We start from the raw sequence: 25,245 nt of genomic DNA, 5'->3' as shown, positions 1-25,245 counted from the left end.
AATATGTTTTATATACATAAAACAATATATTATCTTAAACTAAAACTGGTTATTAACTGTGCACTCCACTGTTCAATATTGCAACACAATGAGCATCATTATAGTAATATAATATGTAAAGTTATTAAATTAAAGGTCATTAAATTAAAGTTATTAAATTATGGAGAAACTATATACAGTCGAACCTGTTTATCTCGAATCTCACAGGAAGGCGAAAAATTTGAGACAAAGAGGTTTTGAGTCATACAGGTACTTTAAAAAATAAAATTTAATTAAGAAACTCTATTAAAAGTGCTTTAATTTTTTTAGTAGGAAACAATAGGCATTTCTTTAAATTAATTATACCACATACATCTATTTACATAAAAAATTTGTGACATACACTGAAAAAAAATTTTCTAAGATATTTGACGTATAATCTTATTTGTTTAGATAATTATTTTAAGGTTAAAAAGAGCGCAAATTCCTCATATCCAACATTTTCCTGGGATTCAAGAAAAGTTTATACGAATTCTACAGCTATTCTACCTCTTTTGCATTCACTTTTGATTCATCAATATGATCTTCAGCTTCTTCCTCTTCAACTGATATTCCTTTGAGATTATCTATCATTTCCACATCTGTCAATGTTCCGCATGTTACCAGACAGTTGTTCACTTGTGAAAATCTTCAAAATCAATGTCAACATTAAATCCAGATTTTATTGCATTCCATTCTGGAAACTCTGGCACTGCATTTTCAGCGTCAGCAGTTCCTTCTTCTTTACTGATGCCTTCACCTTCTTGTTCATCCTCAAAACTATTCCTAAAACCAGCTTTTTAAAACCATTTTGGATAGTTTTTAGACACATTTCTCCAGACAAAACAGTAACTCTGATAGCATCTAGAAGTTTGCATACCAACTATTTTCGATAATTCACTTTAAAACTCTTAATTATCCTTTGATCCATTGGTTGCAATTTTGAGGTGAAAATGAATTTCTATTCTTAGCTTTCTTATCTCTTTTCAAAAACTAACCCCTGGTGGTAACCCCTCACAAACTACCAGAATCATTGTCTTCCTTTCTAGCTAAGGAAGAGCAGGGATAGTGATTGAAATTCCAAGAAACATCCCCAACCTGCTCATCCCTACTTTTTGTGGGTTCATGAAATTCATCTCTGTCTATAAGTTCTACTGATAAAGAAAGTTTTGACATTTGTGCTCTATTATTAGAAATTCGAGAAACGGAGGTTTTGAAGAAAAAAATATTCGACATAAACTTGGAAAATACAATGATTTTAGACAGTAATTGAAGGTAATTTCAGAAATTTTGAGATATAGAGGCTTTCGAGATTAAGAGGTATAAGAAAGAAGTTCATGTAAACTTGGTTTCCAGTAAAAAGAATGGAAATTATTTACACACTCATTTCATTAGTTTATTAAAAGATATAATTTAAAAAACTAAAATAAAGGAAAATTTAGGTTAATAATACCCCAAAATAAACAAGAGTAACAATTGTTCAATTTTTTAACTCTGACATTTTACTCCTGAGATAACTTCCTTTGCCGACGATTTTTTCAGTTTTATATTATTAGTTAAAGCCAGCTTACGCATCCTTGTAATTCTTGCATTTTATATTTGAAATTTTAAAGTTGAATGACGCGCATGAAATGACCTCTAATCCAAAGAATCAAAGTTAAATAATCGCAAGGCCGATTGTTTCGAAAAGAATTAACTATTTCGGTGCAATGAAACAATTATCAATGAATAACTAATATTCTTGTTTCCTTATTATGAAATATTAGATCCAAATTTGCATTCGTAATTTCTTCAAAACGAGTATTATAGGTTATTTAAGTAGAAAAAATCCTAATGTTAGAAAAAGAACAATTTTTTAGCGATTCTAAAAATAGCACATTTTCAAATCTTTTTAAAATGTTTTATTTCAGTAGTTTTTTTTTTTTTGACAAAACAAGGCATATTGAACATTTTCCTGATATAGCAATATTTTTTTGAATTGTGCTAAAGTTGAGAAATAATATAAACAACTTTTTAAGCAAATATTTTTAACTTTTTAAAAGAAAAGGGTAACTTTTTTAAAGTTAGCGGGCAAGAAAGACTAACCTTGAATGTCAAAATAAAATTGTATGTCCATAGTTTTTATTCATTTAAAAAACAAAACAAACTGTTGTATTTTTTGGCTGTGCACGCATACACATTTACTTTTCATTACTCAAATAAATAAGAAACAAAAAAAAAAAATAAAAAAAAATCCATAACTTATTTTTATTTTTCGAAAACAATAATATGCTTAGTAAATAGTCGGCTGTTCTGCATCAAATGATTTTGATCAGCAGAATATTTTTAATTTCTTAACAAGATTTAATTCTCAGCTAGCTGGCAATAGTTCTAATTTTTCTTTCAATAAAAACATAACAATAATTTAAAAAGGAATTTTATTTTAAAGGAAAACATAAATTAAAGTACTAAAACAATTGATTAGTAGAATGGAAAAATAATATACATGGTAGCATAAGGAATAAGTTTTTAAGAAATGTTAAAATTTAAATAAAAAGTTAGAAAAATAATTCTGTGAAACATGAGCAGACAGGTCATTAACAAATTTATTGTAAGATGCTTAAAAATGTTGACTATGCATTTGTATTAATAATTATAAAATATATATATTTTGAAAAAATTGATATACATATTTTTGCAAATCTATGCATACGATGGTATATTATTGAAATTGTAAGAACTAACTAAGCTGATAAAATAAAAAAAAGCATTCTATCAGAAACATGCTGTTATAAAACTCAACATTCATTAATAAAATATTTTTATTCAAATTTCTTTATTAAATTACAAATAAATTTTCAGAAGACTAAAAAAAAAACACATTGTATTTTTCAATTGAAAAAAAAAAGCATTATCAATCCGTTATTAGCGAAAAATATATGAATGAAATTTTATTCTACGCAAGCGTAAATCAAGTTCCTTGTAAGTTAACCACAATTAAAGATTAATGACCCATTCAAATATTTCTTCATTGTCGCCATAATTTTTTTTTAAAAATAATTCATTTTAATTTTTCTTGGCTTCTACCAAATAAAAACTATTGAAACTTCAGATTTTGATTTTGAAAAATACATAGATTAATATGGTATAAAAAAAATTTATACCTTATAATTCAAAATTTTTTCATAAAAGATATTGTAATTTGAAAAGCCATGTGAAAGGGGCTTTGTAAATGGTAAATTATTTCCAAACAAACTATCTCTTCAAATGAGATACAATGGAATTGTTGCGGATCGAACACTTTAAAAAAGTGATAGCCCAAGTTCGAAATTTGCATATCATAACCTTAGGGAAATGATAAAAAAAACCCAATGAATTCCTACTGAAAAAAAAAAGATCAGAAACTTCGTTACCACTGAGAATACTTGTTTGTTCTATTTTTAGTGAAGCCCGGCTCACGTATTGTAACAATCCTTGATCGCTTGTTGTTAAAAAACTTATACTTGTTTTACTAAGATTTTTTGAGAAATTCCTTGAAATTACCAGAATCAATAAGTTCCCTGATAATTCCTAGTTTTCCCTATTTCTGGACACTCTGTAAGATAACAAAAATGACACAAGTGGAATTTTATAAAGCTAAAACATGGAAAAAGCAGAAATAAAATTCCCCAAGAATAAGCAGAAATAAAAAATCCCCAAACACTAAATGTATTTAGACATGTTATTACTATTCTGTGTTTTGACACAGAAAAAGGTGCTTGGTTATAGTTTAGATAGAATTGTACGCCTGTATATGTGATATCATTTGTGCTCTTTTCAAAATATCTCAGCTTTATAAAATTCATTTAGAGCTCAAAGTTAACTTTATTTACTAAGGAAAACGGTTATTTTTGTTTTCTTTTAAAAAGTAAAATCATAGTTAATGAAACATTGTTTTTACACTGGTAACGTTATTAGAGTTAGGCAAACTAGATTTTTGAACTTAAAACTGAATTGTCATCTATTTTTCTTTTCTTCAAAATGAAGGAGTGATTTTTAAAACGTTAAATATGCACATAATTCAGTGTTTACCTTATATTTTAAATTATTTACACTTAAACAATGTTATCATTTCAAAATAATAACTGTATACAAGCATTAAAAAATTGCCCCTTGACTGTTTTCCATAAGCCAAGTCCAAAATAATTTTCAGTGATTTGAATTCAAAGTTATTATGCGTCCTCTCAATAATTTTTGGCAAAGTTGATTTGTTAAAGAGATACATAATACATAAAACAACATACATAATACATAAAACTTCTGACATAATACATAAAAATAGTAAAATACTTTCCACAATTGAATATTAAAAAAAGAAAATTAAAAACAAAATCCATATTCTACAATTAATGTCAAGGCACAAACTTTCTTTACAGTAAGAAGTTAGATCAATAATGAATCATACTTTTAAAAGGATATTTTTCTAAAAAGCACAACAAAAATTAAGAAATTGAAATTTATGCCTTAAAGAATTATTAAATTTTCACTAAAATTTTTAATAACATTATAACAAACTGGTTTGGACTTTTGACATTTGGACAAATTGTGAAAGGTCTGACAAACATAAAACAGAGAAAAATAAGAGCTAATGTTTCATATACAAAACCAGGTATTGAAAACATTTGTATAATCTAGCAATTTACTTAAAATGTGAGAATTTCTTTTTTAATTTATTGATTACTATACAATGACATGTAATTTGTTATGCATGTAAATTCTAATGCATGCAATGTAAAGGAAACATTCAGGTTTAGCGCTAGATAACTGAACTCAAACCAGAATTACTACGTAACTAATCATTTAATTTGTAGACTATGAATTATAAACACTGAACAATTCTAATAATACTTTTATTTATTTTTAATACATTTTCACAAGTTATAAAAAAAAGTCTTATACTTTTAATAAGATATATAAAGTTTTAAATGTAACATTTGCAATCTTAGAGAACTTATTTCACTAAGTTAATTTATTTTTATGAAAATATAATTAACTCATTAATAATGAAGCAACTACTTACTCTTTTGGATCAGAACAGGGAACATATTCAAACTCGATCTCGAGATAATGTTCTATTTCAGCTGGCTTATCTGAAGTGAAACCACATATTTTATAAATGAAACCATATATAAAAATAAAACATAACCCCCTCAAAATAACACTGTATCAAATAATTGTGCTTTTTATGAACAGTACCCAACACCTATTAAAATCTCTTTTTGTTTTGAGAGCTTCAGATTTTCAAAAGTACTCGATTTTAACACTTCTGAAAAATACCTCAAAGTTTAAGGTTAAATTTAACAAACATACTAAAGTTAAATGAGATATCATATTTACATCTTTCCTTTCTTGTTTCAATTAACACTTGTCATTTATAGAAAGCAAGAGATTCACATGGCACCCATAAAATAATATGGTGTTTAGAAATACATATCACACGATGTGCTAGATTCTAATGTTAAAAAAAATTGCCATGCTCAGCAGAGTATGGGGTTCAAAATTCTAACAAAAAATATCCCCCCCCCTAAAAGTTAGGAATATTTAGTACTTCGAGCATAATAAGTGTAATAAATGAATACCTATTTATCCACTGAAGCAGTAAATAACTTTTTTCATTATAATTAACAATATTTTTTATAATAATAAACAATACTAATTTACAAACGGAGTTCAATGTGACCATCATTCTGATGCTCTTATAATTGCATATGGTATACGACATTTTCAAAAGAATCTCCCAGCATATCTGTTTATCCCTCTGTTGTGCAAAGTAATTTTGTCTTTTAAATTTGAAATGTTGAGATCAGGTACAGTCCTTGAGAAACTGTGCTTGTGTAGGTTGTAGCTTGATTTTTTAAAGGTCCCAAATGTAACAAAAATTTAAGAGAAGATAAATGAATCAAAAGCTATGCTTCACCCAAAGATAAAAGACATTACATACTCTAGATCAGAGTTTGTCATTCTATGTGTTGCATGATTTTGGACCAATAATTTTGTAAATTAAAAATATTTTTTAAAAAATTATTCTACTACTCTCTTTTTTAACACTATGGGGTACAATAAATAATTCCAGCAAATTTTATTTATGCCTTAAACCAGAAGAGATTAGGAAATTCTGTTCTAGGCAAAGAACACACACAATATATCAGTAACTAAAATTACTGTATACTTTTAGAATCTGTTTAAACAATGATGTTAAAAAATATTCACAATGAGGCAAGCTTATATTGAGTGAGAAAAACCAAAATAAAAATATAATTAACTAGGATAAATCTTATTTGACAGAGAAAAGGAGTCTAGTAGTAGTAGTATCTAGAGTAACCTATCTAGATTTCAACTAATGACCACATGCATTACCCCTACTTATCCAAACATCTTTTCAATAATACATTCAGTAATTAGTATGAATTTTTATTTTCAAATCTTGTCCCAATTAATTTTTTGCTACTCTCTCAGGTTAAATATAATGATCAAGAACAAGATTTATTTTCAAAATTTATTGTATAAATTTTTTTTTATTGTTAAAAATATTGTTCTGAGATACATTAACTAATCTCTTTTTCCATCTTTAGAAAGAAGAGTACATTATTCATTATGAATACATCAAATGCAAAGAAAAATAATGAGTAGATTCAAGTCTGTCAGAGAAAAGAATTAGCAATTTTCACAAATTATTCATACTCAATTTGAATTATGAAACCTTGATTTTAATCAAGAATGCACTTAGTGCTTCAGGAACAAATTTGTCTTACAACTTACAAGAACATTAATAAAAATATACCATTATGGCACTCCTTCTTGCAACTATAGGTAAATAGTGGGATATTCTGCAAAACAGTCATTTGATTGCCCATTTATTGAACTCTGTGAGCTTGTAGCTTGTTATAGCTTGTAGACTCATGTGAGCTTAATTCTTTATTTAATAATTTTGTTATTAATATTTGAAATAATTCAGTTAAAAAAACTACAACAGTAAGAAATCAAATCCTTAAAAAATAATAATTTTCAATTTAACGATTTTTTTGAAATTTGGCTAACATTCTTACTGGATCTAATCCCACTATTCTGCCTAAAATGCAACAGATGTTTAATACCGCAATGCATATTTTAATATAAATTTTCTCATTTGATGAAAAAGTTTAAAAAACAAACAGTGGGCCAGTCTTAAGAAATATTATGCATTTCAATTATAGAATTATTTTCAAGAAATTTTATTTCACCAATTTGGCGTTGCATCCATAGAAATAAAATGTAAACAGAGCATGTACATGATGATAATTTTTGTACTCAGAATGAACCATGTGACTGCAGGGTGAATCAAGAGAAAAATTTTCCACCTTCCGTTTCTCCTTGTTATTTTCAATTGATGCAGAAATTTTTAAGTTAAAAGTATTAAAATGCACTGTATTTGGTTAAATGTTTACTGTACTGCATTTGGTTGTACAGAAAAATTTGTTAAAAAGCGGACCATATATAGTTCAAAGGAAAGTTAATCTATTACTTTCTGGAACTGCAATCTAATAAAAAATAATTATGACATTATTTCAAAACTTAAGGATACTTAAATTTCTAAAATAAAATTTTGACACTGCATTAAAGAATAGAAATTTCCTTAATCTATATGTCATATTAAAATGCAAAATGAACAAAAAATTATATTAAAATAAACAAGCAAATAGTAAATTGTTTTTCTTACAAAAATTAAAAGAAAAAAAAAAGATTCTTACCATCTACTTCTTCCAGGTCTAGAATATAAATTAAGAAGAGTAATTAAAAATGAATTTAAACAACAATTATAATTTATGAGCATTACAAATCTTGTAATAAATTATGTAGTGAATAATATAAACCTTCAAATGAATTTTCTTATTGTCAAATGACATTTCATTCATTTCTCACTTATATTACTGAATTATTAATCCATACACAATAATTCTTTTAATCTTTTTACTTAAATATACTAAAAATGAAGCACTAAATGTGCAAATTTAAATAATATAACTTCATTCATAAAATACATTGATGAGTTAACACACTACAACTTCCAAATATGAATACATTTGAAGGGCAATATAATGTTAAGACACATTTTCTCAAATGTAGCATTTTTAAAACAGACTGGTCTTCAGCATTCTTTCCAGATAAGTATTTCACAAGTTTATGTGATTTCCACAGATAACAGTTGAATGAACAGAAAAAACTTATTTTTTTAACGTGGAAATCATGCTTACCACAAAAAAAAGGCATCTCAACAATTTAAAAAAGGCAGTTTTCCATGATTTTGCCCCAAGCTCTTTGTCTGTAACGAGAATTAGCTAGGTAAAAAAAAAAATTCCAGATAAAAAATTTGCTAGAAAAAAAGATCTCTATAAGTTTAGTGATCAACGGCATGCTTGTGGCTGTGTGGTAAGCACTGCACGTGGGCTATCTTTACTTCCCAGACAAGGTAATAATCATGCTCTGCATGTTAAACTTATTTTGTCATATCAGCTATTTTTGTCATATTTTCTTCAATAAAGAATGAGGATTCAAAAATATTAATTATGCTCATTCAATTGCAATTAAAATATTAAATAGTAACTAACTGTTTACAATTCTAAACAATATTTATGATTAAATTTTTACATTATTGCTAAATAACTTCTTTATGTTCATTCAACATATGCAATCAAAATAATGAATAGTAAATGACTATTTAAAATTCTAATGTAACATTAATAATAAAATTTTCGCACTATTGCAAAATAACCGCTTTCATGAAAAATATTCAACAATTGTGTCAAGTATGATCAGCATTGCACACATACCGCTTTTATTTATCAGAAAATTGATAGTTACGTTTTGTATACCAAAAGTATTTTGTCACTTCAGCTATTTTTTGTTATTTTTTATTAAATAGTAAATGATTATAGACAAATAACGTTCTCTTTTAATTGCATGCGTTAGCATGCAATTAAAATAAAGAATAGTAAATAATTGTTTAAAATTTTGAAGCAATAGAAAGAGTTATATTTTCACAGTATTGCTAAATACAAAAATGAAAATTATTTAATGAGTGCTTATAAAGTTTAAAATCAAGTTAGAATTTCATAAAAAAACTATGAGGATGAAGTTGCAATAGAAAGCAAAAAAATTAATTAGTCTAGATTTTACCTCAATAAAACCGAAAACTAAATTGATGGGACATTTTCTCTATATTTTGAATATAAAATATGATATATCAGCTTATTGTAAGAATAATCAGAGATAAAAGGTTTTTATTCTTTAATATATATTATTCTTAAAAATATTTATGGTCATGAAAGCCTGGATGGTAGGGCGTTGGGCCCATGTCCGAAAGGGCGTAAGTTTGATACCCGCCGGTTGAAGAATCTTTTTGTAGTAAATGGTGACTGTTGCAAGTTAAATATGTCTGGTCATAAAGCTCTTCATGTTCCAATAACAAATCAAAACCTCTGGGGGTACTGAAAAGGAAATTACGATCTGTGGCTGAACGGGCTGTGATGCGTGTGTGGCTGAAGTTGTACTCTTGGCCATATAGATGGCATTACTGAAAAATTGTGCACCCTTCGCCTGAAATTCACTTGGTTTCACCAAGCAGGCTTGCTAATATTGGCAATAGATATTAGAATCAACAATAACAAAAATATTTATTATATAGACAATGATATTAACCTTGTGAAAATCAAATCGGAATTTTCTTACCATATTAAATACGAAAAAGATGAATGTTGCACAACATTTAATTAAATAAATGCTTAAAATGTCAATGTTTGCAAAAGAAATGTGTTATTTTTTATTTACCTTTTATCAAAATAGATTTAATGTTGAGAACATTTAGCATATGCTTTTTTGTAATTAAATACAAAATATTTTTTGTACATAACTAATTTATTCTTCTTTACAGAAACATTTTAAAATTAAAAACCATTTGAGATATGATGTTATTTCTTTTAAAATGGAAAACTGTAACAGAAAAGGAATGACATTGAAACAGGAAACGACATTTCTTAAAATCTCCACTTGACCCAACACACAACTGTCACGGTTCATCTAATTGATTCAGGGTTGTCCCTGGTAATGGGTAGCCTTAGACGGTTTCTATTCATATGTCACTTTATCTTATGAAGAAAAGGCGAAATAAGAGATGGAATTAGATGAAAACAAATGCAATGAAAAGCAGTGGTATCAGATGTAAAAATAATTTATTATTGATTTACAATAAAAGTATTTATTATTTTTGAAATCAAAATAGACTATACAAAGGAGACTTAGAATCTTGCATTAAACAAAAAAAAAATTATTAGGTTAAATCTTAGTGGCAAAGTACAAATATATATTTTGTTGACGGACGTAAAATATAAAAAAAGAGCATCTTGGAAATTTTTTTGTAAATCAAAATGTGAAGTGCTTCTGCACATTTGTGCAAGCTACCCTGTTTTGATGCAGTTCACTATAATTATTGTTTACTCCATTTTCTATCATTAGTGCAATTAAAAAAAAACTACTTGCTAGAGATTCATTCACCGTGGTTAAAAATTTCAAATGATGAAACCTTTCATTTAACAGCCTACAGCTAATTGGAAACTGATAAGTTAAAATTTATCATTTTAAAATCTCAGTTTTTTATCTTGAAAATAATGATACCTTGCTTACTGAAAAAAAATGAAGTTTAAAATTCTGGTCACCTGGTTGACCTTAACACAGAATTGCCCAGAACTGCCATTTTGTGGGAAAAAAATTGTTTTTTAAAAACCTTATGTACAACTGGGAATCAAATTTGGATGAATTTCTTTTTTTCAACTCAAGAGTACAGCAAGTTATAGAATATTAAAAATATAAGTTATAAACAATGTATTAAATAAGCGCTAATTTCTAATTTAAATTTTTGTGTATCATGATAAAATAAAGATTAAAATATGTACAATAAGATAAAAATTTTTTATCACAATTATCACAATTTATCACAATTGTTGCAAATTTCATTATTTGCAACAATTGTGTAATTATTTGCAACAGTTGTGCAACAATAACACTGTAGAAAGCTGTAAAAATAAAGGATTTTTTTAATGTTGCAAAATTAATTAAAAAAATCCTTTATTTTTACAGCTTTCTACAGTGTTGTTCCCCCTTAAATAACCTTCCATACATATCTATGTGCCCATTTATTATGGGTTTGAAATAGTCAAGTAATTACAAACTGATATTTATCAAAACAATACATTTAAACAATTTACCTTCAATGTCCAATTTTAAACTTCTGAAAAATCCAGTCACAGTAAAACAATTTATTTCCCCAGAAAGTATATTTTTCAAAGTTTTCCTCAGAGAGAATGATCTGTATCTGAGGTTAAGTTGCTCTCGTGATAAGTGCAAATTAAAATCAACATATACATTGTTATTCTCACCATCCCTATAAGAGAAAAAATTAAATTTGTTTACAGAACCAATGAAATAAAAAAAAACTAAAAGAGCTTTGTGCACTTACTTTTTTATGGCAATAATCTCGGCTTTTTTGAAAATACTTTTGAGTACACTGCTTCTATACAATTTTTCCAACTGTAAGGAGTCCATTATAATTTAATTATTTTTTTCCTCCTTTTTATTACCAATTTATTTGAAATAATTAAATATCTCTGTTAAAATAGGTACAGTATGGGACCCCTAATCCGGCAAGACTCGAAATTCAACACTTAATCCGACCTAATCTTTAAAAAAAAAAATTTCTAAGAAATTTTTATTGATAAGAGAAAAAAAAATCAGTCATATTTTCTTTTTATTTGGAATTTTTTTCTCTTGAAGTAAGTAACTATATTTTATCTTTTAAAAATAAAAACATGAAGAGAAAAAATAATAAATCTATGTCAAACAAAACATCTATTCCTAAAGCAGTTGAAATTGAAAAAGTAAAAACAACTGCATTTCCAATGAACAAAATAAATAAATGCAAGTTGGGAGAAACTGATCAATCAATCTTGACAGCTGTGCAAGTGCCTTATTGGTTTGTCCCCACATTTCCCTCTCCTGTTTGATCATAAATTAGCCACACCCTTTTGACATTGAAACTTCTTTCTCACTTGGTGTACAAAATGAATTCTGTCCCTTTTGCTGCTTTTTTTTAAATTCGATTTATTTATCGTTATTAGTTGTTTGCTTCTTTTTCGCAGTTATTCATTGTTAGTTTCTTAGTATTAATTGTTACTTTTTTTGTAGTTCCTTGTTAGCTTATTTTTTATTTTTTTTTTTAGCGAGATAAACGTCTTTTGTTAAAACAAAATGTTATGTAAAAGAAAAAACGAGAACAATGATCTCCCTCCGAAGAAGAAACGATTATTTCTTTTTTGGATTATTTTTTCTTGATTATATCAATAGATTATTATTTTAATTAATGAAATTTTTAAAGAAAGGACAGTTTTAAATTCACCCCATCAAAATCTAGAATTGAAACTTAGCTAAATTTATTGGTTTTTCTGAAATTAACAGCGTAATTGAATTATCATAATATATGGGAGCCATATTGGAACTTCCGGAAGTGATCCAAAATTCGGCAAATTCCGAAATACGAATTTCGTCGGTGCCGTGAGTGCCGGATTTAAGGTCCTATACTGCATCAGAAAAATACTTTACAAATTTCATTACTTTAATTGAATTGCATATTATATGAAGAAGGGAAAAAGAATGTAGTACAATTTTAAATTGTATACTATACTTAGAAATTAAATTAAAAATACTTACCTCCTCACGGAAAAAATCGTAAAGTGATTGAGATAAATTTGAACTACACTGAAACCCCTTGAGAATTTCAAAACCACCTTGAAAGACTCTGTCTGTAAGTCAATGAAAACAAAAAATGTTTTTCTTTTAAACACACATTTCACATATGTATATATAAAAAAAGTTTTTGTCATGCAAAGAAGCCAACTTTTCTGGCTCTTAGTAAGAGTTTTACCAAATAAAGCAGTATTATGCTTTAATATATTTTTATTTATTTAATGAATTTTACTTTGTATGCTTAGATCACAAAAACATATAAATAGGACAGAGAATTCCATGAAAAAAGTAAATGAAGTTTCAGTAGCAATAAGTGTATGTACAGGAATATACATATTCATTGATTGTGGTCAGTTTTATTATCAGTAGTAAAATTATAAATTATAATTTTCGTAAAATGAGAAATTTATATATTTTTCTTTTGATCTTATTTCATGAAATTTTAACAATTACATATGTATAATGAATAAAAAATCAGCAAGAAAGTTAAACACATTTTGTAACAATATTACTAGATTACTGTATTTATTTAAATCTAAGCTGCATTCCAAATTCTCAAAATGTTTTCATGAAAAAAAAAATTCTAAAAATGTTTATTGCTATCCAATGTTTATGAAATAAAAAAAAATTGAAATGAAAAAGTGAATAATTTATTTATCCTACCAGCATCAAGAGTTTTTAAATATATACATAAACCTGCAACTGCTTTATCAGCTACCTGCAATTGCTCTAACTAATGCTGTAACTGCACCCAATACTCAGTAGCATTAGCATTGGAAAAAGTGAGGTTTAGATTCAAATCTATACAGTAAGAGAAATTTCAATTCTTGAGTATTAAAAAATAATTAAAGCTTCAAAGAAAAAAAAAAGGTATAATTAAAAAATATTGCATAAATTTTTTTTATATGTGTTCATTAAATTTAAATGTTTCAAATTATAAGTTGGCTGGATACAAAACTTAATCATTTTTTGCTTTTTATCCATAGAATACATAGACTGAAATAAATAGCATGAATATGAATCATACTGTTTGATTTTTAAATAGCAAAAATGTGAACCACAATATCTTCTTATAAATCATTTGAATAGAATTCATGCTGTGTAATTATTAAATAGCGTGAATACGAATCGCATAATGTGACTTTTAAATTGTATTAGTACAAAATGTAATATTTGATTTTAAAATCATGTGACAACGAATCATAAGTGATATTTAAATTAGGGGAATACGAATCACGATAGCTGATTTTTAAATCATCAAAAGGTTAATCACTTTATCAAAAGGTTAATCACTTTATGTTACTTTAAATAATGTGAATACATTTCATGATGTGTAATTCTTAAATTGTGTGAATTTGAAACAAAGTGTGACTTTGAAATAATGTTGAATACGAATCACTGTGTGCACTTTTTAAAACTCATGAACGCAAATCGCAATATTTGATTTTTAAAACTGCGTGGATATGAAGTAAGACATTTTAGTTGTGTGAATATAAACTACTATACCTAATTTTAAATTGGTGTAATAAGAACAGCAATGTGTTCTTTGCATTTACGTGACTTTCAAACACAAACCAAAAATGAATTGCATTAAGTAATTTGAAAATCAGCTTTATATGAAAAGTACAAATTACGATTCAGTTAACATGTGAAATAAGATGGGGTACATAGTTCACTTTAATACGAATTGTGGTGTCTATCCCATAAATTAAGTTAATACGCATTATGATATGAGATATGTATTTGTATTTCAAGGAGAATATAAGCAAATCTGATAATTTAAATTTCACACTAAGAAAACCAAATGAAAACAATAAAAATCATTAATTACTCATATTAATAAAATAAATGCAACAAATTGGAAAAATTGGATTGATTCTATGACAAAAATGAAGAGAGAAATTTGCTCAACCAAAGTAATCAGCACAACAAATATTTTCGAAGCAAACGCTGATAGTATTGAATAAACCCCAAGGAAAAAAACAATTTCCCCTTCTTCACATATTTCATTCTTATTTGCTTGTAGAGAATATTAAGAAAATTCTGATGTTGTAAATAAGAAAAAGCTGAGTTTTTTGTTTCTCAGATTTTGTTTTACACCAAAAGAAATGTAATATTTTTAAAAAAAAATGCTCGCCTCAACAATTAGAAAATGAGGCTGATCATTAGATTACACTTATGAAAAAAGTGTTGCAATGATCTTCAAAAATTAACAAATGCTTTTAAAAAATTTGCTTATATACCCTTCAAGTTTTACACTTTATATGGAATATATTTACTAGAACTCTGCTAAATAGTTAAAAACTTGCTGTGGAGACAAAGTGTTTATATATAAAATTTTTAATGCTACAACATTAGCTAAACCTGATTTAGATACAAAAATGTCATTTATCTGCATGCTTCAAAAAAGTGGATAAAAAACTTATCAAGAAACAATTAAAGAGATAGACAAGTGATCGAAATTTTTTGTTTGTAAAATTAAAAAATACAATCTTACCATCTTCATTCTCATCAGCTGCTAATGCTTTAACTAAAATTGAGAATTGTGATTAAGAAATGAATATGAATTTTATAATACAATGAACAATAATTGTTTATGAATTTTCTTACTTTCTTTTTTTTTCCCTCTTTTCGCCATTTGAAATCAGCAACTGTTACAAAAAATTTTAACATTTAGTCTTCCTTTAAAAGTTAATACAATAATTACTTAAAAGGGAAATTTGACTACTTTGCACCAAATCACCTTTAATAATTAACTAACTAACCCCTGAAAGTAAAGTTGCTTGGTTTAAAGCATTTCTCAGGTATATTTATAAATTGAATATGAGATATGGACGATTTTTAATCAATTTAATGTCTTGAACAATCCCGTAGCAGAATTGCGGCAACACAGTGACATTGTCGTAGAATGTTACAGAGTTCTTGCAGAAAGAATTTCCCTTTAGAAAGTAAAAAATATTCGTTTTCTTTTCTGCAAAAACGTAAAAATTTTTTTCTTCTCTAAAATTATATTTAAAAGATGCCTTTTTCACGCATCGGAGTGTAAAGAAATGTTCTTAATTTTTCAATCCTAATTTGAGAAGAATGAAAAATAAAGAATATTGAAGCAAAAAATTTCTTTTCTGCAGTAAATGCTTAAAAGATTTTTTTCACACATCAGAGGGGAAGAAATAATCGTGATTTTTTTTATTCCCTTTTGGGGGAAAAAAATTGGTCTTCTTTTCTTTCACTGATTTTTAATTATTATTTTTTTAATGTGATGATGATTTACGAAATGTGAAAAAAGAAATACCGTGTTTTCCTTTTACAAAATGTGAGAATATCGCCCATGATATTTGAAAAAAAAATTATTACATATTCATTAAAAAAAATAAATATATACTATTTATTTATATCCAAATAGGTTTTTTTTTTTGTAAATAGAACATTTCTGTTACTTTAAATTTAATGAATAACATGCATATTAGTTATTATTAAAAGTATCTTGCAGAAAGATATTAGTGCTAGAGAGGTTTGTCGCAGAAAGCCCAAAAAAATTCTGCCACATGGTTGAACAAATACTTCTGCTTACAACAAAAAATACTTCTTTTACAACACTTACCTCTAGAATGTAGACACAGTAATACAATATATAATATAGACATAGTAATATGAATAAAACAGTTTTAGAATAAGAAGATGGAAAGCCTAGCAATTGAAATCTCTGGTCAATGAGTGAAAAATATGTAAGCAGCCATTTCAAATTCATGCAGCAGTGACTTTATTAAATAAAAAGTACTCACAAAACTCTCTCTACTTCTTCACTATTTCTTTTGAATTGTTTTCTTGGTTCGAAGTTGAATCCTAAATTGAAAGGAAATAAGTGTGAGGGAGAATTATAAAATAGGCATTATACTTGATTAATGTCGAAATTAAAAAACCCATAAACTACTTTAATATGAATCATAAATATTATATTTAGAGAGCACACTAAACCACATAATATAAGATTTTTCGACACAAATATCATCAAACCATAACAAAAACATTTGAAAAAGTTTAGTATATATATATAAAATAAATTGATTCTATTCTTATTAGACAAAATAACTAAATAATAAAGTGTATTTGCGAAAATATCAGCATAATCCTTATATTTCGAAAGCTTTGTCCCTAGAAGTTCATTAACAAAAACAAATAAATTTTAATGTAAATTAACAACTTTTTTATTATTCTGCTCTGTTTATAAAACAGACATTATAGTAAATCTATTTAATTAATATCTTAAGTAAAAAAATCAAACGCTATTTCTAATATGAATCACAACAAACATTATCATGAGAGAGAGCATGCTCAACTACATCATAATACAAGACTTCTCCACACATATACTATTAAAATCTAACAAAAACATTTGAAAAAGTTTGGTATATCTGTATAAAATAAATTGATTCTTCTTTTAATAGACAAAATAATTAAATAATAATGTGTATTTGTAAAAATATCAGCAAAATCCTTACATTCAAAGCTCTGCTTCCCAGAAGTTTATTAACAAAAACAAATCAATTTTAATGTACATTAAGAAAATTTTGTATATTATTCTGGTCTGTTTATGAGACAGACATTATATTCAATCTATTTTATTAATATCTTAAGTAAAAAATCAAAAGCTATTTCTAATATGAATCACAAGAAACATTATCATTAGAGAGAGCATACTCAACCACATAATACAGGACGTTTCAACACAAATTTTATTAAAACCTAACAAAAACATTTGAAAAAAAATTTGTATATATGTACGAAATAAATTAATTCTACTCTTAATAGACAAAATAATTAAATAATAATGTGTACTCGTAGAAAATCAAGAATTTCTAATATGAATCATAACAAATATTATCTTTAAGGTGAGGGCACACTCACCCATAAAAGTAAGACTTTTTTACACGAATATTATGAAAACCTGATTCAAACGTTTTAAAAAACTTGGTACAAACATAGGTAAAATAAATTAATTTTTCTCTCATAACCAACTTATTTACAACAGTGTTTCATATTTTCAACGGTAGGGGGCAGTGTTTACTGAGGCCACCGGAAGTTCCGGTTTTAAAAAGCCGTATGTTGTTTACAACTTGTTTGTGCTTTGGTTTGAATTTTAAAACACGTAATATACAGATGCCATTAAAAAAATATACTGAAAACTGTCCGACTACAGTTTAATATGCAGTAAGCACTTTATAGAAGGTATGTATAGATTCAAAAGTATGTAACCGATTGATTATTTTATTAATGTCGAGTACATTATATAAACGTTACTAAGCCCGAATAACATTGCCTAAGTGATATTGATTATAAGATGACTTTAATGAGTTTAATTAAATGATGATCAAATTAATAAACAAAGATTCTTTGAAGTTAGTAATCTTTTTGCAACAAAATATAGATAAAAGTATTTATAATACTTAAACCGATTACCAATTGTCTTACGATCTTTAAACTCTGACTTGGAATCAAACTTCTAATAATACTTTTCATTTATTATTCGAATGTACTCTAAATCAACCTAATTAGAATACCTTTTTTTTTAATTAGGTATAATTTACTTAAGAAGTTAAGTTTTTTTAAAATTAGTTACATAAAGTGATATATATTGTGAAAAGAATATTAAACATAAGCAGGCTATGTGCATCTCAGCATGGTAGTGCACCAAAGCTTTCAAGTCTTATTTTTTTCCCATTAGTAAAGTGGTTTCATTATATTTAATTTTCCTTAACTATGTTTTAGTTACCAAAAGCTTTGATATCTGATTTATTTTCACAGTAATTTCTCTATTTCTGAAACTTCTCAGCTTGAAAATCAGCATGTTATTTTTTGGGATAATGATAAAATTGTTTCTCTTCTTTTTGTAGTATTTTTAAAGGGAAAAAAAACATTTGTTTTGCGTGTTTTATATTTGTCTCAAAGGTGTCTAATTTATGTCTGTAAACAAGATTAATTAGTTAGTAATTAGATGTCTGTAAACAAGGATGCAATGATGGTAGGTAACTGTGACCTCCTAAAGATTTTCATAATTTAGCAAATTTTGTTCTCATTTGATTTAAAAGAAAATTGGAATTATTTCAATAAACGGGCTCGATTTACACAATATTGTATTGTTTGGTATTCTACTAGATTTGCCCTAACACCAAATAAAGGAACTGTTGACTTTTTAAAAAAAAAAAAAAAATTTCAAATTAGTTTTGAAGTATTTAAATTTTAAAAATTTTGGAGTTTTATATTCAATTTTAAAAGTTGAATGCGACGAAATTAACTGATTTCCAAAAGGTTTGTTATTTGGTTCAGGAAATAGTGAAAAATTTTAAATTCATCTTAGCTGCAAATTAATTTTTTCTTTTTGTGAAAGTTTGTCCAAAGTTGACTGCTGCCCAAGCATTTTCAGACATGAATGTTGCAATGACTTTTGAGGTAATTATAATCCTTTTTAGTGATCTCTTACTGTTTTTAGTTTTTACTATCTGATATTTTGGTGTAGGGTTTGCCAAATTGTTATTTTTAAAGTTTCATTATCTCCAATTCAAAGACAATGCATTTCTAAAAAAACTTTTCTGTTTATTGCTATATTTTTATCCATTTCTTATGCAATTTAAGAACCAACTTAGGATATTTAAAAGCATTATTAAATTAAGGGCATTTGATTTTAATTTTGAAAGCATTTTTGGTTTAAAAAAACTCAAATCTTGAGTAAACTAATATCTTTTTCTTTTTCTTAATTCAGTTTTTCATCAGCTCTGTTGGAGCTGGAATACAGCATTTTAAAGCTCACAACAGCAAACCTGCTGGAAGTGAAGGATGTGTCACCTTTGTACAGCATATTGATTGTCTCATAGATGCTATGAATTCTAGGGTGCCATCATCAGCTTTAAAGTTAAAATCCAAATCTTTTAAGGTATTTGAAAGGCAAGATTTTTATAACATTCCAAAATGGCTTTAAAAATAAACTATATCTTACTCTGAAGTTATAATTTTAGGAAATTCGAAGTTTCATTGAATACCTTGCTCAGTAGGAGCGCCTCACAAGGGAAAGGATTTACCATTTCATTCCTCACTCAACATATTCTGGCTTTATTGTCACTTTCAAAGCCACTCTAGATTTGTCACATTTCATGATTGATAGTTGCAACTATATTTATGTTATGACATCTAGATTTAATCAAGATTCCCTTGAGGCACTTTTTTACTGGTATATTTGCCATGGATTATGTGTAAAATGAATTTTTAAGATACGTGTTTTAAATTGTATGGATTTCTTTCAGTTTTTTTTTTGGAATAATGAGGCATGCCTGTGGCTCCAATGATCACCCAAGCTCCACTGTATCTTTACAGGTTTTCTGTTAATTAGGAACATATTCATCGATAAACTCCCCAAAGGTTACAACGTTAGTGGAGACAATCTCTTCCAAATTTGGATCCGATATTTTTCTGACTGTGTTGCCATGAAGGCAAAAAAGTTTACTAAATGTCAGGCATGTTTAGAGTGCCTAATTTTTCCAGATATTGATCCTCATTATGCTGAATTAATTAAATTAAAATCTAATGGTAGTTGGCTGTTTCCCTCAGAGAAATTATTTAACTGCATCTCTTTATTAGAGAACACAACAATGTCCACGGTAAACAATATCAATTTTAGATATTAATACATTGAATGAAATTTATGATAATCTGGAAGATTTGAACGTTCCCCTATTAGTCTACTCTGATGAAAACAAACACCCACTGACTGTGCCCTTTTAAAATTATTTTTAATCACAAGAATGCATTTTCTTTGCGATTGCTCCAATCACATTGATGTTCACAAAGTTAATGAAACAAGAAAAAAATATAGAAAATTATCAAAATTATAAGTTTTTAAAAATGTTAAATAGTCATATATGTTTTAATTAAAAAGTTTTATGTTCAAAATAATGCAATCACAATGATATATCTTTTATTTATTTATATCTTAAATGAAAATTATAAATTAATTTTTTGGGTTCATTTTTGTCTAAGTATAAGCAAATTTTTCTGGATCTACTAATATTTATTTCATAGATTTATATATTTTGAGTATTGATTCTTAAATAAATAAATTTTTCTGTCATCTGTTAAAATTTATAATAATTTTTAATTTCATTTATATATAAATTTGGTTTGTTGAATCTTTTAAGAAAAATATGATCATTAACATGTTGCCATTTTTACTTAAGATTTCTAGGGCATCTTGGATTTATTACTCAGGGTGCAGGAAAAAAACTGACCAATTTCTTGCATCATGGAATAGAAGTTAAATTTTTTTTTTAAATTTATGTTTTTTTTTGTCTACTACTTATATTTTGTTAATTTATTTATCCTTAATACTAATAATATATTGTAAATAGTTTACCAGGTTTTTTTCCCTGCACCCTGTGATCCAGTTCATTGATTTATGTATTTTATTTACTCTATTTTTTAACCTGCTTTTAGCCAGTATTTCTCAAATTTAGTATAATTCATGAGTTCTGTTTCTTTAAGAATACAAATATTCTGTTATTTCATATTTGTCTGACTTTTACAATTAGTTATGAAGAATTACTTATTGATATCATTTTGATTAAAGTAATTTCTAAGAAATTAAAAGAGAAGAAACAAAAAAGTTTACTATGGTTTATGGAGTTACTGCCAACTTTGCTTCTGTAAATTTTATCTGGTATGTTCCTGTCTTCAAAAATTTTCTTTTGAGACATATTTATTGATTCCAATTTAATATGAGTGAAGAAAAAGGAAATATAATATGGTCTGTTAACTTGCGGCCTCATTCGCTCTTGTAAATTTTCTCTAAAATCTGCTAATTTTTCCCTTGACTTATTTACTGTGTTTGAGTTAAAAAGTGCAAATTGCATAATTTCTTATTATTTTGGCTTTCAATGTTAAAATTTGGTTTTTTAGTTGTATTTTTATTTACAAGTGTTTTTTTTTTTATATATATAGTCAAAGAAGGAATTGTTATTTAGTTTGTTGTTCTGCATGCTTCTGTAAAATTTAACAATCATTTATCTGTAACTCTTATACCTTTACCCTTTAAAAATTTTGTGTTAGAAGTGTTATTGATTTTAATTTAAAGCTTGCAATCACTAAAGAGAAAAAAGAAAATGTAATGTGGTTTTGTGACTTGCAGCCTCTTTTCAACCAGTAAATTTTCTCTGGAATTGCTTTGGATTCATTATAATTTTGCTTACAATTTATGTATTGTATTTGAAGTAAACGATGCAAATTGTACCACTTCTTGTTATTATGAATTACAATGATAGTGGTTGATTTTTGGTAATGAAATAAAAGTAACTTGTTAATTCTTTAATATTATTGATTAAATTTTTCGGTCTGCACTTGCAAGCTGAGTAATAATGTTGACAAAATTTGTGTTTAAAAGGTAAATAAATCAGAGCAATTAACATAATAACCTTATCTTTACTTGTTTTATTTCTGTAAACAAAAAGATATGTATAATTTTATCTTTCCTGAACTTAAATATAATGTTAAAGTTCTATTGTTTTATGTGTGCAAATTAAACTCTTCTCTTGTGTAGAAAGTTATTTGATTATTTTTAATATCTTCATCAAAGCTGTTTGTGTTATGTTTTGAACTAAAGTTACTATCAAATATAAATTATTGTTAAAAGCACATTCAATACAGAAAGTAATTTATTTGGTAACAATGAGAATAAAATTACGAATTTTAATTAAAATTGTATCAATACACATTTGTTGTCTTTATTGCTGTACATTTATAAACAAAAAGGTGTGAAGTAGTAATTGAATATGCTTATTTTTTATTGACATGTTTACTGATAATCTATTTGAGTTCTTAAATTTATAAAATTTTAATCCACTGAATAATTCTTGGCTTAAAATTAGTGTTATTTATTTTAATTGTTAATAACTTTCTGACTCTATATTTTTTATATTTAACTGTTGCTGATATTGAATACTACAACATGCACTTAAATTTTATCCTTTGAACAAATATTTGTTCAACTTTTTTCATCGTTTATTTACTATTCATTTTTGTAGAAAAGTTGGCTTGATAAAGATATATATTTACTACAATCCCATTATAAAACATGTTTGACAAGAATACTGTTACTGATTTTTGAAACTTATATGTTCATTAAAAATATTGGCACTATGTTAAAATTTCTTTGGCTATTAAATTTTATTATTTTTTTAAAGTGAGTTTTTACTGTTGAGTGTTAAAATGCTTTATAGCTATAGTACAGAATTTAAGTTGAACTTGAATGTACGAATTATTTTGACACCATGTTTTATAAAATTAGTTTAAAAATGATGTGCGTCAACTTTAAAAAATGTGACAAATTTCTCTGTTTTATGTCTTTAAAGAAACAGATCTTAAAAGTATGTTTGTCTATAAAATATTTATGTTGGTATTGAACTTTTTTTTTCTCTATTGGGTTAATTGGATTCACGTAATGAAAAGAAAAACATATTTTATGTGAGTTATCTTATTCAATGCATATATAGTAGTTAAGGTATCTGATAAGTCAAAAGAATTACAGTCATGCAATTATAATTTTGTTGATGTATACAAATCAATTAGATTGAAAGATGTAGTTATACCATATGGCTTCTTAGTGGTTGTTGTTGGCAGAAGCAGGTACTGATGCAGAAATATTCGTAAAAGGAAATTTCTGTTAAAAAAAAATTGGTTTAACTATTTAAAAAAAATCTGCCATGTTTTTGTGAACCTATTTTATTACAGACATAAATGCTGTTTCTGGATGTACACTTCAAAGAATTTAGGTTGTTAAACTGCATACAAGCTTGGTAATTTATGCTTTTGTGATGGTGTAATTAAAGAATTGCCATACACACTAGCAGAAATTTGTTGGCTTGTTTTAAAACATCTAGGAATGATGAAGACTGGGATACAATTATTGCCTGTTTTCGAAGTTGTATAGACTGTCTTTTATTGTTAGATAAGAGTGTTTATAATTGATTCAAATTCAAATAATTATTTAAAATATTTCAATCATTAAATCCTAATTAATAAAAACTAATTGCATATTTTTGCAGATTTGCAATTAGTTTTTATTTATTAGGATTTATAGCTCTATCCATTGAATTATATTAAATGAATTGTATATAGTTGATGGCTTTTAGATGTGTATAAAAAACTTTAAAAATACTGTGATCAAATTTTAAATTGCCCTATCACATATTGTATGCAAAATTTATGTATTGTATTCACACTTACAAAAAGAGCATATTAATTTCCCTAAATAAATGCTGTTAAATATGAGTACTGAAATGATATTGGCTATAATAAGTATTTCTCAAAAAATATTTTTTTATACAGGTTTCATTATTTACATTTGGTAATTGTAAAATTATAAATTGAAAATAATCTGGAGAATTTATAATTGTGAATTTTAACTCACAAATTATTTTTAAATTAATGAATAATTACATAAAATTTTTAAAAAAAATTCCAAAAGAAAAACAATTTTAAAGTTTTTATTTTTAATATTCTGAACTTAAAATCATGAAAAAAATTCATGAGCATTTTCAAGTACATTTATGGTTTCTTAATATTTATTTTTAAAAATGAAACTTAAAAATGTTTAACAGAATTATCATTTTCACATTTCGATAGCTCTACTGCACTATTCCTCTTTGGATTTACTTATATTAATTTGGGTTATGAAATTAGCTTTTCTTTTAAGCTACAACATTAACTGATAATTATTAAATATTTTTTTTCTTTTAAAGAAAAGATAATTGGAAAAAACCCAAATTAATATCTAAAATTATTATTTGTTGTTGTAGTTAATTTACATTGCACTCAGGGTTCGTTGATATATATCAATGGATATACAGGGTGTCTATAAAAGAACTCCGGGGTTTTGAGGCAAAATATTTTAATGAAATAAAAAACATACATACATGTTTTAGACATGACTGAAAAGCTTACATTTTCAAGTTTTTTTTAACACTTAGTAACTTCAAGTTTTTTTAACACTTTCTCTTGAGACACACTCGGCCTACCCGGCGACTTTTGCTTCAAAACACTTCCTGTTTCCTTAAACGCACTGAACCATTGACGAATGGTTTTGCCAGAAGGCGGGTTAACACCATAGTTACGTCGAAAGTTTCTTTGTACGGTAACTAAAGACTTCGTTTCTATGAGCCAAATAACACATTGAGCCTTTTGTTGCGGAGTCGCCATCATTTCAAATTTCGCGACGTCATTTCAAGGTCAACGCCCTGCAGCGCCGCCAACAGTTGATACAAACATTCCCAATTGGTATGAGTAAAACTTTTTGAGCTACTCTTTTCAGAGAAATCGACTAAATTTTGCTATCTTTTATAGTTAGTGAGATATGAATTTTTAAAACCCCGGAGTTCTTTTATAGACACCCTGTATATA

At 26.5% G+C, this 25,245-nt stretch overlaps 1 protein-coding gene and 1 long non-coding RNA gene across 2 annotated transcripts in view; one reads left to right on the top strand and one right to left on the bottom strand.

Moving 5' to 3' along the window:
• LOC107437513 (uncharacterized) overlaps positions 1-17,767 on the bottom strand; it is a gene marked incomplete at its 5' end in the record, with an annotated part of 153,551 nt that extends 135,784 nt beyond the window's left edge. Inside the window, 9 exon segments of the mRNA XM_071188260.1 lie at positions 5,057-5,126; positions 7,764-7,781; positions 11,274-11,449; positions 11,525-11,595; positions 12,772-12,863; positions 15,305-15,337; positions 15,418-15,458; positions 16,590-16,650; positions 17,713-17,767. Of these exon segments, the coding sequence (XP_071044361.1) occupies positions 5,057-5,126; positions 7,764-7,781; positions 11,274-11,449; positions 11,525-11,595; positions 12,772-12,863; positions 15,305-15,337; positions 15,418-15,445 (488 nt within the window).
• LOC139427243 (uncharacterized) lies at positions 17,762-24,117 on the top strand. The gene is made up of 2 exons (XR_011638381.1): positions 17,762-18,033; positions 19,565-24,117. It is a non-coding gene; the product is annotated as an uncharacterized lncRNA (long non-coding RNA).
• Positions 24,118-25,245: the final 1,128 nt, after the last annotated feature.

Source organism: Parasteatoda tepidariorum, chromosome X2 (assembly GCF_043381705.1).
Source record: "Parasteatoda tepidariorum isolate YZ-2023 chromosome X2, CAS_Ptep_4.0, whole genome shotgun sequence".
NCBI classification, from domain to species: Eukaryota; Metazoa; Arthropoda; class Arachnida; order Araneae; family Theridiidae; genus Parasteatoda; species Parasteatoda tepidariorum.
Note: the sequence above shows the minus strand (reverse complement) of the source record. Positions and strands in the feature narration are given on the sequence as shown.